This window comes from Leopardus geoffroyi, chromosome E1 (assembly GCF_018350155.1).
Source record: "Leopardus geoffroyi isolate Oge1 chromosome E1, O.geoffroyi_Oge1_pat1.0, whole genome shotgun sequence".
NCBI classification, from domain to species: domain Eukaryota; kingdom Metazoa; phylum Chordata; class Mammalia; order Carnivora; family Felidae; genus Leopardus; species Leopardus geoffroyi.
This window is the reverse complement of record NC_059330.1, coordinates 59,031,338-59,049,472: the sequence shown is the minus strand read 5'-3', so window position 1 is coordinate 59,049,472 and position 18,135 is coordinate 59,031,338. Positions and strand designations below refer to the sequence as shown.

At 59.5% G+C, this 18,135-nt stretch overlaps 1 protein-coding gene across 8 annotated transcripts in view; it reads left to right on the top strand.

Moving 5' to 3' along the window:
- Positions 1 to 73: 73 nt before the first annotated feature.
- TBC1D16 (TBC1 domain family member 16) overlaps positions 74 to 18,135 on the top strand; it is a 77,895-nt gene continuing 59,833 nt past the window's right edge. The window contains exons 1-3 of one of the 8 annotated variants that reach the window (XM_045489781.1): positions 74 to 190; positions 13,774 to 14,013; positions 16,864 to 17,452. In XM_045489781.1, coding sequence (XP_045345737.1) covers positions 13,836 to 14,013; positions 16,864 to 17,452 — 767 coding nt within the window. In that variant the 5' untranslated portion in view covers positions 74 to 190; positions 13,774 to 13,835. Of the gene's footprint in view, positions 191 to 899; positions 1,001 to 10,297; positions 10,768 to 13,773; positions 14,014 to 16,863; positions 17,453 to 18,135 lie in introns of those variants that run through there. The other 7 variants (XM_045489784.1, XM_045489780.1, XM_045489778.1 and 4 more) reach the window with 7 other exon arrangements.

Here is an 18,135-nt window from a genome sequence, read left to right as displayed (position 1 = left end):
GGCGCACAGCACCGAAATACGTGCACACACACACTCACACACACATGGTTTGTCCGTCTCTGAGTCCGAGCTCTGTCCCGCCCGGCTCGGGTTCTGTAAAGCGACCACCGTGTCTACGAGCGTCCAGCCAGGCAACTCCGCTGCCCCGGGCACCGGCGACCGCCAAGCGCCCCGAAAGTGGCAGGCGGAGGTGGGGGCTCGAGGGGCTCAGGAGCAGGCTTCTCCGTGGGGGGGGGGGGCCGGGAACCCCAGCCTAGTGTCCACCCATCCATCCCCATAACTGGGGGGGGGGGGGTCGGCGTCCCCTCCGCGGAGGTGCCGCGAAGACTCCTCGGCGGAGGACGGAGGCTCGGTGGCACTTTGGTGGGTGATGATCCCTTCCTACCCCAAAATAGGAAAACTGTAAACGGAGAGGGCGAGCGCGCACGTGGAGCGTCCCAGGGGTCCTGCCTTCACTCCGCGTGGGGGACTCGGAGCTGCTGTCGGGGGCAGAGTCCCCGGGACCGGAATTGGGGAGGCCTGGCGCAGGGGACTTGAGTCTCGAGGGCGAAAGGCGACGGGGGAAGGGCCGGGTCGGACCAAGGGGTTGCGGGGTAGGGGGTGGGGGATCGGCCGGGAGCCGGGTTGGGCCCGGGGCTGGGCTGGGATCCCGGTTGGGCCGGGGTCGGGGTCGGGGAGCGGGCAGGTGGGGTCCGGGTTGGGGTCTGAGTTGGGCCGGGCCGGGCCGGGCTTGGGTCCAGGTTCGGTTTGAGGTCTCTGCTGGATCCGGGGCCGGGTTAGGCCCGAGGCCGGGTTGGGGTCCGTGTTGGGGTCTCGGTTGGGCCGGGGGCCGGGTTAGGGGCCGGGGCGGGCGGGATTGGGCCGGGGGCGGGCCGGGGGCCGGGCCTCGCCGCGCGTCCCCGCCCCGCCGCGCCTCACTGGCGGCGGCGGCGGCGGCGGCGGCAGCGGCGGCGGCGGCTCCGGGAGCCGGTGCGACTCCGGCCCGCGTTGCGGGTCCCGGGTGGGTATCGGGCCCGGGCGGGGGTCGCGGGGGCGGGGCGCAAGGGGCCCGCGGGGGACCGGGCGGCGCCCCCTTGGCGGGGACGGGGTGGGAGCGCGCGCGGGGCGCTGGGCCTGCAGCGGCGGGGCCCGGGAGGGGCCGGGGTCCGGCCGCAGCCCCAAGAGGAGCGGGGCCCGGGCAGAAGCGGGGCGGCGTGGAGGCACCCCGGGACCACGCGGGGGCCCCTTGGGGACCCCCTCCGCGGCGGGCGCCGGCGCCCCGGGCTGGGAGTGGACCTAATTCGGGGAGACTCCGTCCCCGCCTGTCTGGAGCCGGCGGACCGAGGAACTTGCGGTCTTTGTCTGGCTGGATCGTCGGAGCACGCGAACGAGAACTTGTAGGGGGCCGCCGTTTGCACACACAGCCCCCCGAAGTGTGCTTTCCAGCCCAACAGCGCGCGCGCTCTCAGCGTTGCTGGGCCTTAGGGTCGGGTGGTCTGGCTGTGAGCACCGCATGTCAGGAAACTCACTTCCTTTAGGCCTGGGCGCTTTCCCCCTCGTTCTTTACTTAAAAAAGAGAAAGAAAAAAAAAAAATAGGCAATTTAGGGTTGCTAAATATACCCTAAGGAGCCAGAAGCCAGTGAATCTGGAAATCCCGTTGTTCCCACACTTGGAATTTGGTGTTATACGTTGGCCACAGTCTAGTTCAGGTTCTATTCGGAGATAGAAAAGACATAATACGTTCTCTTTCCCCACCGTGAAGTTTGCTCTACTGCTGCACCAAGTTCACATGAGGGGGGGAGAGAGAGAGGCTGAGAAGAGAAGCGAGGCTGCTGCCCCCCCATCCCCCCCTACCCCCTGAACTGGTCTTGTGGACGTTTCTTTACCACCTGAAGGCCCTAGGTCTTGTATCGGGGAAGTGAGAAATGGTTCTCAAAAATGGCCATGTGCTGGGGTGCCTGGGGGGCTCAGTCGGTGGGGCCTCCAACTTTGGCTCAGGTCACGATCTCGCCGCTCGTGAGTTCCAGGCCCGCGTCAGGCTCTGTGCTGACAGCTCGGAGCCTGGAGCCTGCTTCGGATTCTGGGTCTCCCTCTCTCTCTGCCCCAACCCACTCTCATTCTGTCTCTGTCTCTCTCAAAAAGAAATAAACATTAAAAAAAAAAAGATAAAAAAAAAAAGAAATTCCTCGTTAGAGGGGCGCTGGGTGGCTCAGATCATGATCTCGCGGTTTGTGAGTTCGAGCCCCGCGTCAGGCTCTGGGCTGACAGCTTGGAGCCTGGAGCCTGCTTTGGATTCCGTGTCTCCCTCTCTCTGACCCTCCCCTGCTTGCTCTCTGTCTCTGTCTCTCTCTCAAGAATAAATAAACATTAAAAAAAAAAAAAAAGAAATTCCTCATTAGGAATATTAACATTAACTGATTAGTGACTATTGAATGCTTTTAAGAACCATGAAAACTTGCAAAGTAGGGATTGCCTTGTAGTAGTAACTGAGGGGTTCAAGAACAGCTGCCCATTGTTGGTACTGGGAGGCAAGTTGTACGCTAAATGAGGTCATTATGTTTTCTGTGGCACTTGTTGGCTTGTGGAGTGTTTATGGTGAGCAGAGGCTCAGAATATGGCTACAGAAAGTTCTTAACAACACTCCAGCGTTGATGGTTGCCGTGTACATAATTTCTGATTATTATGCATGACGTCACGTAACCCTAAAGACAAACCCATAAAGTCAGGACTGAGGTTGTCCCCATTTTACAGATGGGGACCCTGAGCCTCAGAGAATAAATTCCCCCAAGTTCATGCACCTAGGGCCGGCAGAACTGGAGGCCTCCGGCCCGGGGCGCTCCAGCCCCAGAAACGATTATGCACAACACTGCCTCCCACCTTGGAACTGTCCCCTGCTGGTCACATGCACACCCTCTTCCTGACCCCTCTTTTTGCAGACGTGGTTCACTCTGCCTAGTGATTCATAAACATGCAGTGGAGTGGGGACTGATCCCATGTCACCACCGGCTGCTAATATCAGTCCACCTTCATCCGGAAGGAGCCCCCCAGGGCTCGTGTACCGGCATTTGAGAAGACGGCCATCGCGTTTGCAGAAACGACCCGTGGAGTGGGCAGTGGTTGAAAACGTGGCCTCCGAAGCTGACTGCTGGGTTCAAATACGACCCTGGTGCCAAGCACTGACGTAGTTCCTTCATTTCCCCATCTGTACCGTGCAGATAACACTGGCTTCCTCAAAAGCCTGCCGCAATGATCATCTAAAGCACTTAGTGCCTGGGGTGCCTGGGTGGCTCGGTCGGTAGCTTAAGCGTGCCAAGTGCCTGTTACTTTTTTTTTTTTTAATTTTATTAATGACCATCATTTGGATTTTTCACATTTAGCAAATTGGTAAAAACATTTTGATTTTGTGTTTTCATTCGTTGTGTGTGCGGTCCCCCAGGCGGGGAGCTGCTCCGTGCAGGAGCGGAACTCATCATTTAGGTATATTTCCACTCTTATCTTTGTAACTCGACAGGGCGCTGGGTCCCTGCAGGCTGTTCTAGGGACCGGGGCGGCCGGGTTGTCTGGCAACACAAACCTCAAGTAGAGGTTTTACCGTGTCCGCCTTCCCCGACACACAGCTGAGGGACCCGGAGTCTTTCCCAGGCCTGAATCCTCTCTTGTAAGAGTAGCCACTTGGTTTCATTCGGTGTCACGGTGTGGGGAGGATGGGCTCACAGCTTGACTGTGAAACCAGCTAGAAGCAGCAGAGGCCGGGGTGGGGTTTATTGATGTACGTTGTATCGTACATGATCGTAGTGTATGCACGATACGGAAGAACATTGACCTGACAATGTACAGAAAGGAAAGCATGGGTCTCAGGGAAACGGTCCAGGAAATCTCTGTCCTTCCCCTGTAGTGTGGTTGTTTTGGGTCCTTTGGCACTGGCTCTTACGTGTCTAATAAACCCACTTTGGTGAGCTGTCTGGTGATACCTGATCTGAAGCGTGGCTTTTACTCTGTCTTCTGAGCGTCCTCAAAGAGGACCAGGGTCAGGCCACTTGTAGACTAAGCACGACATCCCCGTGGTGGCCAGCTTCAGTCGTATGGAGCGGAATGGAAAGAACTCAAAGCCCACGTGCGGGCAGAATGGCTCTCCCTTCTCTCGCGGAGCCTTGGGCGGCGAGTCTGTCCAGGTGTTTGAAGTTGACGTAGGTGACGAGCCACCCGTAGGGACCCACCTGACTGCAGTGTGGCACAGTCGTCCCGTGGTCTTTCTGGACCGGCCACTCCAGAAACCGCCGTAAGCGGGGCGCGCCCCGAGCCTGTGTCTGCGCTGGCTTGCACACTTTTGTTTCTGTGCCGGCGTTCCACACCGAGTGACCCTGAACTCAATAGTCTGATAAACTGGTCATGACACGCGCTGGCTTTCTGAAATTGGGGCAAAGGGCAGCCCTAACAGGTGTCATTTTACACTCTTTCGCTTTTCAGTTTCTGTAACTAGAATGCTTTCCCCAAGCAAGGTCAATTGCTCCTTTTCAAGGATGTTGTCAATACAGCCCCCCCCGCCCCCCCGATTTGCTTTTTGTCTTGTGGGGTGTTAGCTTTTCCTTTGCCACGGACAGAGAACCTCTGTGCATTCCGGTTTACAGAAATGTAGATGTCATTTCTACACTGTTGGGCCGGGTGTTGCCTTCCGGGCTGGATTTGCACCTTTCCTTGCATTTTGGGTTCAGGCCTTCCTTGTTCCTCAATCCTGGTTCATCCTTAAGGTCAGTTCCACCCCCCAGGCCCTACTTCCTCAGCTTTTTGGGGGGAAAATTGTGTTTTGGTATTTGTTGTCAAGCAGATGGTCTCTCTCTTGAGAGGCAGAAGCCATGGGGTTTTCCAGGGAGTCGGTGATAATCGAAGTGACAGCTGGAGAGCCAAAGGAGGAAAGTCACAGCTAAGCTGACCACCACCTCCCCCCTCACCTCGTTTCTGTGACCGTCTTGTCCAGTCCTTTCCCGTATGGCCGTGGGTCCGAGCCTCCAGCACTGGGGCTCACGCCCTAAACTGGGTTCTTTCCCTTGAAATACAAGTTGATCGTCTTGTACGCAGAGGTCTTGCCCACAGTCTTTTCCGTGGGAATCCTGAATGTGGCCTATATGCGGCGAATACATTTGTCTCTACAATAATCCCATAACTTGGAGGGAGGTCGACAGAGAGGAGGGGCTATGTCAGCCCGCAGGAGTCTTTTTGTTTGTGTGTGTGTTTGTTGATTTTTGAGAGAGTGAGGGGGGGGGGAGGAGCAAAGGGAGAGAGAGATACAGAATCCGAAGTAGGCTCCAGGCTTTGGGCTGTCAGCACAGGGCCTGACATGGGGCTTGAGCCCACCAACTGTGAGATCATGACCTGAGCCGAAGTCGGACGCCCAACCGACTGAGCCACCCAGGGGCCCCATCGGCCCGCAGGAGTCTTGTCTGGACAACGAGACTGGAAGACGACCCATCTTCCCCCAAAACCGTGTGCCCCAAGGACGGGGTTCCGGAGCCCATCTACCTGCAGGACTGACGTCGTCGCCCTTTGAACCGCAAAGCTGGGGCTTCCCCGAAAGACGGTGGTGCAGGCAGCTGGTTCTGGGAAGCGAGAGGCAGGTGGGGCCTCATTTGAGGTGTGTTAGCAGCAGATGCTGTGGGGGGGGCGGGGGGAGGGAACGATCCTTGTTGTCGTGTGTCTGGCTCGTGTTTAAATAGCATCGCCTTTTCCCCGGCTCCGTGTTGATCCGGCTTTGAGGGCAAAGCGGAGGAACCTGTTTCTGCTGGCCACATGGCAGGTGACCGGGGCTCAGGGCGTTTGGCTCCTGAGCAGTCTGACAGTGACAAGGCCAAGGGAGTAATGAATCACCTGTGGGCTTCATCCCATGACATGTCCCCCATAAGTTTCTAGGACCGCCCCCCCCCCCACCTGCCTCCCCCTGCCGCGATGAGCGGCTGTCACGAAGGGTCCGGGCTGTGAGCCTCAGGTCTGCGGGAACTGCCAGCTCCCCGAGCATTTGTCCTGCTGACAGCTGTATCCCAGCAGCTGACCCGGGGTGGCGAGCGACAGGCAGCACAGAGCAGTGAGCGGGAGGAGTCCTGCTCGGGCCTCTTCTAGTGGCTCCAGGCTGCCCCGTTTCTTTGGTCTTCCTAGGAAGGTTCCGGAAGAGACCTTCACACCTTTGCTCCTATTTGTTTTTCCGTTTGGCGACTGATGGAGCCTTTTATGCCAGGACAGGAAAGCAGGGCTCTGGGCGGAGGAAGCTGCCAAGGGCAGGCGCTCTTCTGTGAGTGTGCGACTTTCTCCCATGGGGACACGGGGCCCCAGGCCTTCCCCCCTCCTGCTGCTCGGCCTGGGTCCTCCTCACATCGCCTAACAGCTGGTCGTTCCGCGTGGGGATTTGACAGTCAGTGGGTGAGCTGGAAGCCAGCTCTTCACCGTGTCCTTGTGGTGGTACGGTCAGCAGCAGAATGGTCCTCCAAGATGTCCACGTCCGAATCCTGGGAACCTCTGACTGTGTTGGGTTGTGTGCAGTTAACTTTGCTCATCAGCTGCCCTAGCGATGGGGAGATTGTCCCGGATTATCCAGTGGGACCAGGGTCGTTGAAAGTGGAAGAAGGGGGCAGAGTCAGTTTCAGAGCCATGCGACACAGGGAAGACTTGAACGGCCACGGCCGGCTTTGGAGGCGGAGGAAGGGCCACCATCCAAGGGGTGCGGGTGGATTCTGGGGGCTGGAAAAGGCCGGGAAACGGAGCCTCTGTCGGCTCCAGAAGGAGCGCAGCCCTGTCCGCACCTTGATTGAGCCAGAGAGCCCAGGGTCGCACCTGGCCTCCAGAACTGGGAGCTAACGTATCCGTGTTGCTTTAAGCCGCTACGTGTGCGGTAATTTGTTACAAAGGCCATGGGGAACCAAGCGCCTGGGATGGAAGTGCTTTCTGAGGGAAGCAGGAGGGGTGATGGTGTCTTCTCTAAAGGGCGTCATTTCTTAACCTGCATTTTGCTCGTTTCTGGCTTTTTGGTGACTTTGCCTCTGTTTCCGTCCGGGAGCATTTTGCCTCAGGTATCAGTCACCAACTCATGGGGGATGAGTTTTGGGTAATGGATGTCTCCACTTCGCCCTGTAAACACTAGAGGAGAGCCACACGCCAGCACTGAGCTACAGAAGCCTCAGCCGCCCAGGGCCAGGCGGGCAGGGCAGGTGCTCCCAGGAGGTTGGGACAGGTGCTCCCGGGGGGACAGGGCAGGTGTTCCCGAGGGTCGGGGTAGGTGCTCCTGGGGTGTGGGTTAGGTGCTCCCAGGGGTCAGGGGAGGTGCTCCCAGGGGACAGGGCAGGTGCTCCTGGGGGGGTGGGATAGATGCTCCCGGGGCTCGGGGTATGTGCTCCCAAGGGGTCGGGACAGGTGCTCCCAGGGGGACAGGGCAGGTGCTCCCGGGGGATGGGATAGGTGCTCCCGGGGGTCGGGGTAGGTGCTCCCAGGAGGTCGGGACAGGTGCTCCCCGGGGGGGACAGGGCAGATGCTCCTGGGGGTCGGGGTAGGTTCTCCTGGGGTGTGGGTTAGGTGCTCCCAGGGGTCAAGGCAAGTGCTCCCAGGGGACAGGGCAGGTGCTCCTGGGAGGTGGGATAGGTGCTCCCGGGGGTCGGGGTAGGCGCTCCCAGGAGGTCGGGACAGGTGCTCCCGGGGGGGACAGGGCAGATGCTCCCGGGGGTCGGGGTAGGTGCTCCTGGGGTGTGGGTTAGATGCTCCCAGGGGTCAGGGGAGATGCTCCCAGGGGACAGGGCAGGTGCTCCTGGGGGGTGGGATAGGTGCTCCTGGGGGTCGGGGTATATGCTCCCAAGGGGTCGGGGCAGGTGCTCCCCGAGGTGGGGGGTGGTTCTGGAACGCATGTGGTTGCTGGAGGCCTGCCACTGCCCACTGGCCGCAACCCGGTGGCAGGGCCAGTTCCGAACAGACTGTGAGATAAACTCCTGCCCCGCCCACTCCCCACTCTCCAGCCACCTCAAAACCCCTCTCCTGCTGGCCGTTTCCCTTACCCTGCAGGCCACGCGCCGCGGTGTGGGGGTGCCCAGCAGGGACCTTCTGCGGACAGAGCTCCGTGTTATGAGCATGTGTGTGGTTTGAGGGGAGGCCAAGTTGTTCTCTCCTTTCGAATTACACAATAGCCTATTTTGCACAAATCTGGCCCGACCTGGTCGGGCTCAGGGCAGCACAGAGCTCTGCTTGTAATCCCGCCTCAGTCAGATAGCTGAAAACCAGCAGTGGCATTTTTTACTTTATACCTTTTTAAAGCATTACTCGTGTGTGTGTGTGTGCGTGTGTGTGTGTGTGCGCGCGCCCGCCTGCCCAAGCTGATGCTCATTCTGGCTTTTGGCCTTCCTCCCTCCCTGTCTGTGTTCCTTGTGCCAGCTGCCAGGTTGGCATTGCTATCTTTTCCATCAACAAAAGCAAAGCATTTGGGACTTTATTGAAGGTGGCATTCTGGAAGGCACATCAGTCACAAGAGGGGTTTTGCAGAGAGGCCTTGGACCCAGGAACTTGTCATCTAAGATCGATAAGACGGATGCGAGCATAACCACTTTAAAGTAAAATTGTTAAGTGAACGCACTCTCGGGGAGTGACGTATCAGTCCAGGACCTTCCCTGAACGGCTTCTCCAGCCACCTTCGTCGCCCGGGATTTGGGGACAGGCTCTGTGATGCTGGTCCACAGTGCTTGGAGCGTGTCGGCTGTTACTGTGATTTCCATCCCCTCGGAGTCCTTGCCACAGAAGAGTCAGGTGGCTGTTCCTGTAGAGGTTCCTCTCCACTCCCTTTCGAGCGTTACCTGATTTTGTGTGGCTTAGGGTCTCTGCTTGTGTCATTTCCAGATCGTGCCCCTGCCCCCAACTCTGTATAGCCAGAACGAGTAGTCTGGCCCGGAGGAAGACCCGGACCCACGGAAGGTGACCTGGGTGTTCTCCCTGCTCAGAATTCTGTTCCCCGGGAAGCCTTTCTGGAGCACAGCTTTCTGGTCTACCAGGAGGGGCCGTTATCTTTGCTCCTCCCGTCCCCATGGGACACCAGGTCCCTAAGGCCGTGGGCAGAGCTGCTCTGCAGGTCGTAAGCAAGGAGCATTCAAAGTCACGCATCTTTTGGCTTCAAGGACACTAGGAGGACGCCCGTCAGGCTGTGGCACAGCCCCTGGAGGCCCCGACGTCACGCTGACAGCGACCCTCAGCATGGGCACCCGAGCCCCTTCGTCACCTGCTGTCACCGGTCCCGCCTCTAGCCCCCTGCCTGTTCCTTGCCTCCATCCACCAGAGTTCACCCTCCACCTGGTGGCTTTGGGCGCAGGCCCTGTGGCCTCCGCCCTCTTTTTTCATGGTGATTAATAAATTTGACTGTTTACAGGGTTTTAGGTTCACACACACACAAAAGAGCGGTAAATGCAGAGAGTGTCCGTACGCCCCTCTCCAGTTCTCACTGTCATTACTACATTTTATGTGTTTATTTAAAGTGTTTATTTATTTATTTTTGAGAGAGAGAGAGAGCACGAGCAGGGGAGGGGCAGAGAGAGAGGGAGACACAGAATCGGAAGCAGGCTCCAGGCTCCGAGCTGTCGGCACAGAGCCCGACGCGGGGCTCGAACTCACGAGCTGTGAGATCATGACCTGAGCTGAAGTCGGACGCTTAACTGACTGAGCCATGCAGGTGCCTCTATTTTTGAGAGAGAGAGAGAGAGAGAGAGAGAGAGAGAGAGAGAGAGCACGAGAGTGAACAGAGGAGGGGCAGAGAGAGCCAGGTTGGGGGGACAGAGAGAGAGTTCCACGCAGGCTCTGCACTGTCAGCCCAGAGCCGGATTCGCGGCTGGGTCCCGTGACCCTGGGATGCTGACCTGACCGAAAGAGCCACCCAGGTGTCCCTGTTTTTGTTTTTAAGATACGCACAGAAGATAGGAGAAAACACACAAATGTTTTTGGGTCGTGTGATTTAAGGAACTTGTACCTTTATACTTCTCTGAGCGTGTTTCCCAATTTAAAAAAAAACTTTAAAAAATAGGTCAAGGATTCTCTTATAGTTGGCTAGAGAGCAGGGGCTGGGAACCAGGTTTAATTTTGATTAAACAGGCTGCCACAGGCACATATGCATTTAGAAAATAGAACTCTGTGAAGAGTAAATATTTGTGGCTAGTGTTTCACAGACACACCCCGGACACGCGGGCTTCTGCCGGACATTCTGGGCCGGAGCTGGGGTGGCTGGGGTGGAAACCACCCTCCGAGCACAGGGGACAAAGGTCTTAGGTTCCCTGCTCCCTGAGTGATTGGATGGGACCTGTTTTCTCCTCTGCAAAACCGTGCGTCCGGGAGGCGTGTCCTCCAGAGCCGCCAGTGAGGGACACACACCCGCTTTGCATCTGCCGTGCGGGAAAGCGCCGTGTCGTGAGCACTTGTGTCCGGGAACCTTCCGGATCTTCCAGCATATTCTTTGGATTATCCTCCACGGTGGCAAACATCTTCACTTAGAGCTGGTTTGGTTTTCAGCATCAGCTGAGAGTTGTTTGCAGTCCGGTCTGGCGGTTAGAGGGATTAACCGAGGAGTAACCATCTGAGGCCCCGGGGGAGCTGGGGCTCCAGCCTCGCCCACCCGGAGGCCGCGAGCCCCCGCAGCGTGGCTGTTCCTAAGGAGACGCGCTTAATGCAAAACACACACCGGACTGTGGAGGCTTAAAGAATGCAAAACAACTCCCATCATTTTTCTCCGTATTGATTACATATGCCGAACTCCTGCTGTTTGGGAAATAACGAGTTAAAGGAAGGTATCTTGCCCAAACTAATCTTCCTCGTTTCTTTTTACTTTTTTTTTTTATGCGTATTTATTTTTGAGAGCGAGAGACAGCGTGAGCAGGGAAGGGGCAGAGGGAGAGGGAGACACAGAATCCGAAGCAGGCTCCAGGCTCCGAGCTGTCAGCACAGAGCCCGACGCGGGGCTCGAACTCCTGAACCGCGAGATCGTGACCTGAGCCGAAGTCGGATGCCCAACCCACTGAGCCACCCAGGCACCCCGGGTTTTACATTTTTAAATGGTGGGGAAAAAATTGAAAGAATTTTTTGTGACGTGTGGAGATTTGTTGAGCTTCAGGTGTGAGTGTCTATGAATCAGCTTTCGTTGGGTCACGGACACACTGGCCGGTTTCTGTCTGTGGCCCCTTTCACACTGCAGGACCGGCTGCCCCCAGAGCCACAGCGATTACTGTCTGGCCTTCCTCAGAGCCGCCTGCCGCCCCCGGGGGCGAGGGGTCATGGAGAGTGTTGGCACGGGGGAGCCCGAGACGGGCTGAGTCCGGGAGAGCCGGGGGATTCGGGGGCCGGGTCCTGGCAAGAGCAGGGGGAGGTCCTTGGCTGGTGGCTGAGGAGGTGAGGGTCCCAGGACTGTGCTTTTGGTGGCGATGCTGATGTTGGGAACCTCAGGGATTCGGGAGAACTGACCGATGGATCTTTCCGGGCAAAGATCTGTGCAAGGGAGGGGTGGCTGCGGGTCTGGCAGGAAGCTGTTGGAAGACTCCTGTGCTTGGGAGAGTTCGTGCCCTTCTGGGGGAGGCCTGAGAGCAGAACTGGGGGCACGGGCGGGGCCCTCAGAGAGTCAGAGGGACCGAGGACCCCGCCTTGAGCCACCTGGCAAAGGGCAGCCCCCGAGACCACCCTCTGCCCCAAGAGCCCACGCAAACCCGGAAGCAGAGAGAGCGTCACCTAGGGGGCACCCTAAACCAGCTCTGGATTTGGGGAGAAGTGCACAAAATGCAGGAAGTTCAGAGAACGGTGGAACATACCCCGTTGATAATTCACAAAAATTGGTTTCTTGTGGTGCAGCGTGCGTGCCGTGAAAATTTACCCTCTAACCTTTCCTAAGCGCACGGTCAGGTGGCGTTAGGCACATTCACGCTGCTGTCCCCACCGTCCGTCTCCAGGACATTTGCATCGTGCCAGACTGGACTCTCCCCAGTAGCACTGACTACCCGTCTCCTCCCCCCCCCTCCCCCCCGCCCCCAACTCTCTCTCTGCGAATCTGGAGACTCTGGGCACCTGGTGTCAGCGGAATCCCACACTGTTTGTCCTTTGGGGCTGACCTGCCTCACTCAGCCCAGTGTCCCCAACGTCCATCCATGGGATCGTAGGTGTCAGAATTTCCTTCCTTTTTTTTTTTTTTTAAGTTTAACTTGAGAGAGAGAGAGAGAGAGAGCATGAGTTGGGGAGGGGAAGAGAGAGAGAGAGAGAGAGAGAGAATCCTAAGCAGGTTCAGGACTGTCAGCATGGAGCCGGACGCGGGGCTTGAACTCATGGACCGAGCGATCATGACCTGAGCCGGATCCAAGAGTCGGAGGCTCGACCGGCGGCCCAGGATTTCCTTCCTTCTTAACGCTGGATGATGCCACTGTGTGGATGGACCACGTTTTGTTTGTCCCTTCCCAGTGGATGATTTTACCATAGTGGCTTCCCGTGGCGGCTCCGTGGCAGCCCCCCCGCCCCCCGGGGAGCCGGCCTGCACGCTGCCCAGCGTGGCCTCGGTCCCGGACACCCACCATCTCCGACCAGGAGGCAGCATGGCTCTGCACGCGTGTCTCGTTTATGCGGGCGCGCTCACGCCCGTGGCTCGTTCCACGGCTCCGTCTGGTGGTCCGCGTTCGCAGTTCGGGTTTTAAGGACCCGTTCCCTTTGAATCACTCGCGCGTTGATGATCCGCGACAGTCGCTTTTTTTTTTTTTTTTTTTTTTTTTTAATTTTTTTTTTCAACGTTTATTTATTTTTGGGACAGAGAGAGACAGAGCATGAACGGGGGAGGGGCAGAGAGAGAGGGAGACACAGAATCGGAAACAGGCTCCAGGCTCTGAGCCATCAGCCCAGAGCCCGACGCGGGGCTCGAACTCACGGACCGCGAGATCGTGACCTGGCTGAAGTCGGACGCTTAACCGACTGCGCCACCCAGGCGCCCCAACAGTCGCTTTTTTAAGGACCGATGGGAAGCACCCGGTTGGTTCACACGGGCTGGTGCCCGGGCCCCTGATGGTTGGGCTTTCTGCACAGATAGAAACTGCTTCCGGCCCGTCTGCGGGGTGTTTCGCTCTCGTAGAATTTCCTGTTGTCCGCTCTTCAGAGTGGGCGTAGAGCTCCTTCCGCCAGTGAACCTCTAGGAGTTCCGTGTTAGGTGCTGCACCGAATCCTTTCGTCTCTCATCTGGTTTTTTAAAGAACGAGTTGTAGGGAAACTCCGGTCCCGCAAACACGGCTCGTGACACCCTTCCCAGCCGGGATGACCCTTCGCCGTGCTGGGACATCCGGCTGGGCCTGGGGGGTGACGGGGTGCATGGGGGTGAAGGAGGCCGGGAAGGACGGGGTGGAGGAAGGACCTTCCCTGGGAAGCACCACGGAGGGGTGAGAAGTTCAGGAGGGGAGGGCTCGTTGGCACAGACGCGGGTAAAGACTGAGCAAAGAGAAGTCGAACGGTTTTATGCGATCGCTGAGGGGAGGGGGGAGCAGAGCCCCTCTAGACGGGGCGGTTAGGCCCCGGGGGACGTTTTTGGTTGTCGTAGTGGGAAGGGGGCTGCTGGGGGCACCCGGCGGATGGAGGCCAGCGTAGCCTCCACCACTAAGAAAGGCCCGGCCCCAAACGTCCAGAGTGCCACAGTCTAGAACCAAGGGCGCCCTCCCCATGGCCTTGAGCTAGCGGGACGCGTTCCGGTAGCTAGTGAACCACCATTCATTTCGAGCCTGCTGGTGTGAGGCCCGTGACCTTGGCCTGATGCACTCTTCTGTGTCTTTGTCCCCCAGCCACGTCTGGACGAGCCCCGCCTGGGCCCAAGCGTACAGAGGATGGAAACACTCCCCCCGCCATGTCTCTGGGCCGTCTCCTTCGCCGGGCCTCCTCCAAAGCCTCGGACCTCCTGACCCTCACCCCGGGCGGCGGCGGTGGGCCCCCCTCCGTCCTGGATGGGGAGATCATCTACTCCAAGAACAATGTCTGTGTGCACCCACCAGAGGGGCTGCAGGGGCTGGGGGAGCACCACCCAGGTGAGCCCCAGGAAATGGGAGGACCTGGGCCACAGGCCTGGGGGAGGGGAGGGCCTGGGGAGGAGGGCTGGCTTTTGTTTTTTGTTTTTTTTTTAGTGTGTTTTTTTTTTAATGTTTATTTTTGAGAGAGAGAGAGAGCGCGCGCAAGCTGGTGAAGGGCAGACAGAGAGGGAGACACAGAATCCGAAGCAGGCTCCAGGCTCTGAGCTGTTGGCACAGAGCCCGACACGGGGCTTGAACTCACGAACCGTGAGATCCTGATCTGAGCCGACGTCAGACGCTTAACCGACTGAGCCCCCCAGGCGCCCCTGCCTGCTTTTCCTTCTAAACTGACCAAGCCCCAGCTTTGGAAAGCTTTTGTGTCACTTCTCCATATGCCCTGATTTCCCCATCTTCCAACGGGCCGGCGACCTTTCGTACACATGGGGTGGGGGGTGGGACGGTTTAAGGGGAATCAGCCTCAGAAGACATTAAGTCATTGCAGGGCTGCTGGGAGCAGGGAGCCCCGTCCGCCGGCAGGGAGGGGAGGGGGCGGTCCTCTTCTGGGGGGGCCCCCTCCGGGGTGCAGGTGGCAGGAGCACGGCCGTCACACTAGGCGCCAAGGCTTCGTCCCTCCGGCTGCCGGAAGGCTGGGCTGAGAACTGGCTGGAGGCTGGGCGGGTCTGGGATTCTGGAGACGCAGAAATCACCAATTCTGTGATCTGTCCTCCGGCCGCACTGTTTCAAAACTAGGGAAGAAAGCTCTCCCCTGGGACCTGAGGAGCCCTGCGTGATCCTGGGGCCGTGCCTGGGGACACGCCAGCGCTAGGGGCTCTCAGTAGCTCCTGGGGTGGGACACCTCTCCTGCTCTCCTTGGGCCAAGTCACAGAGAAAGAAACAGCCTGCCTTTCCAGGGCTCACGTTGTATCCCGGGCCCTGCAGTGATGGCCGGCCGCCCTGCGCGCTGAGGGGCCGCGGGTCACAGCAGGCAGGCAGCGTCCACTGTTTCCAGGACGCGCAGCTGCCCGTGGGTGTCCTCCGGGCAGGGGGCAGAGCTGAAGGTATTGGGCCCGGTCGTGGCCGCCCGGCACAAGCTCCTGGGTGGGCCGGTGGTTCCCTCAGCCCTGCTGCCCCCATGGAAGGAATAACACAAGGAGTTAGTGACACCCAAGTCCTGTGCACGTGACTCGAAACAGATAAACGTATGTTCACCTCAGGAGAGTGCCCCGGGGCCCCCCTCCAAAAAGAGGCCTCTTTTTTGGATAAGGAGGCTGGTGCTCGGAGAGTCTAGGCCACTCCCAATACTAGCACAGGGCAGGGGTGGGGCCAGCGCAGGCTCTGGGCTCCCCTCATTCTTCCTGCGGCCTCCCCTGGCTGCTGAAGGATGCTCAGGGTCCCTAGTGCCCCTGCTGCCTGGCTGCGGCCTGGGGACTTGCCTTCCCCAGTGCAGACAGAGGCCCTGTACCAGATGTCAAAACATCTAAAAGTTATAAATCACAGGTCTGAGCACGTTACTGTATGCAAATTATGTGTCCACAAAATACCGAATCGATCAGCTACTTAAAATACAAGAAGGTTAGTTATGTTAATGAACTGTTTGTGGAAGTATTCCCTCCACCCGCCTTGGTAAGTCTGCCTTTAAGGTCATCCAGGTGGCCATGCGCAGATTTGGAACCATCGGCCCTATAGGTCCCAAGCAGGACAGCCGGCCTCCGGCCCAGCTCTCTCCTGCCCTGTAAGGGGCCTCGGCATGCACGTGTGGACACCGCAGCCCGTCTGCAGGCCCCACACCCAGCTCGGGATCAGGCCCTGGGAGCGCAGGGATTCCTGGGGAGTTCCAAGGTCCTGTATCCCGGGAGTGTGCTCCAGCAGGGGGCGCGAGGCCGTGGATGCCTGACCACAGGGCCAACCCCGAGGATTCGAGGGCAGGAGGCTGAGGTTCTAGGGCTGGGTCTGAGAGTGGTGGTAACTCTTCTGGTCTAAGTCACAAGGAACAGCACACGAAGCCTTTGGAGAGCTTCGTGGTGATCCTGTCATGATGGGGGGCTGGGGGGCAGGGGCCTGGGGCTCCCTTCGCAACCCCCAAGCTGCAGGATCTGAGGGTGTAGAAACCCTGGGCCTCGCCTGCACCTTACCGTTATCACAACTGGCTCATAGCCCCTGAGTCTCCTGGAAACGGGACGGGGCCCTGAGACTCTTGTGCCGGTTCTCAGAGCCCCGAGGGGCACGAGGCCCCAACTTCTGCAGAGACCAGGAGGCCTGGGCGCCTAGCACGATAGGCGCAGGGATCAGGATGCCCTGAGATGGCAGGAAATGCCGCCTTCCCCCCAGACTGAGCGCTCAGGAGCCCAGAGAGCCCCCCACTGGCTGCCGCCTCGGAGGGGCACTGCTTTACTTTGTCCTTGTCAGCCGTCTGGTGCTTAACATCGAGGACGGTCCCTTCTTCCAAAAAGCTGCACGAAAGAAGAAATGCTGAGGCCACGAGTGACCGGAAAACGCCCAAACACCCCTCTTTGGATTTATTTTGTGTGAAACAGGAATAAAGTCGACAGCCTCCGTCCCTCCCAGCGGTGGTGAGGCCGGGCTCCTGGGCCCCTGGGCTCTCCCAGACCTGGGGAGAGTTCTGGGGCCGCCAGACCGTGGACAGGACGGGGCTCTGAGCTGGAGGAGAGCTCCCCGTGCCTGGAAAAGCGACCGCAGGCCCTGCTTGGGAGCCCGGTGCCCCGCCTCTGCTGAGTGGCGCTTAGAAAATGCCCACGGCGTTCATTGACCTCAAGGCCGACCGTGCTCCCCAGCTGTGCCGCGTGAGACCAGACGGAGGCGCCAGGCGCGCCGCCGCCCCTAACTCGCCTGTCCTCCTGACCCTCCCAGGATACCTGTGCTTGTGCGTGGAGAAGGACGAGCTGCTGGGGAGCACCCTCATCCTCACGTGGGTCCCCAACTCTCGGATCCAGAGGCAGGACGAGGAGGCACTGCGTTACATCACCCCCGAGAGCTCCCCCGTGCGCAAGGCACCCCGCCCGCGGGGCCGGCGCGCCCAGAGCCTGGGGGCCCCCCGCCAGCCCTCCCCGACGGAGGCCAGGCCCGCCCTGATCCCCAGAGACGAGGACACCGCGGCGGTGGCTCAGAGCGTCCAGGACGCCGTGCACGTCAGCCCTTCCCCCCCTTCCGAGGACGGGGAGAGGCTGGCCCAGGGCTTGGGGACGGCCGTGCCACCAGCCCACAGCGACTCCGGGATCCTGTCGGCCGTCAGCTCGCAGGATGGGACAGAGGAGGGGCGGGAGCCGCGGCCCGAGGCCGGCGAGGAGGAGGGCTCCCTGGAGCTGTCCGCCGAGGGCGTGAGCAGGGACAGCTCCTTCGACTCGGATTCCGATGCCTTCTCCTCGCCCTTCTGCCTCTCGCCCATCAGCGCCGCCCTCGTGGACAGCGGCAGCTCCGTGTTCCTGGACAGCGAGAGCGGGTGAGTCCTGCGTCCGTCCGACCCCCAAGGCCCCACCCGGGGCCTCCTGGGGAGCAGTCGCGTGTGTCACAGCTCTGCTCCCTGAGCGTGAGGACCACGTGCGTCTCGCCCCGCCAGGGTCCCGCTCTCCCGGCGCCAGGGCCCCGGCACCCGTGTCCCGTCATTTGACGGTGCCCAAGGGGGTGGTGAAGGCGGCACGGTGCGGGGGAGGGTTCCACCTGCTCTCCCCGTCCCTTCCCCTCGGCGGCCTCACGTGGGGTAAGCCGTCCCTGCTCCGTAACCCAGACTGGATGCCACAGGGCCAGGCCCGGGGAACCTCGGGGGACAGTAGACTGTTGGCCGTCAGAAAGCATGCTCGGAGACTTCCCTGACTCCCGCAGCCCTTCCTACGCTCTGGTCCCTGCTCCCGTTTAGATTCCTAGGGAACCGCTGACAACTGCTGTCATTCAGCCGGCACACAATTATTGAGCTCAAGCTGTGAGCCCCGCACGTGCTGGGTGTGGGTGGTCCAGCATCGTCTGGGCACCGGACACGTGTGCCCCCGATGACCCACGACCACCCCGAGCCCCGTGCGGTAGGTCCTAACATCACCCCCGTCTGCAGGGAGGGAGAGCGAGGCTCAGAGAGGTGAACTAACTTGCCGGAGGTCACAAAGCCAGCACGCTGGCCGAGCTGGGATTTGA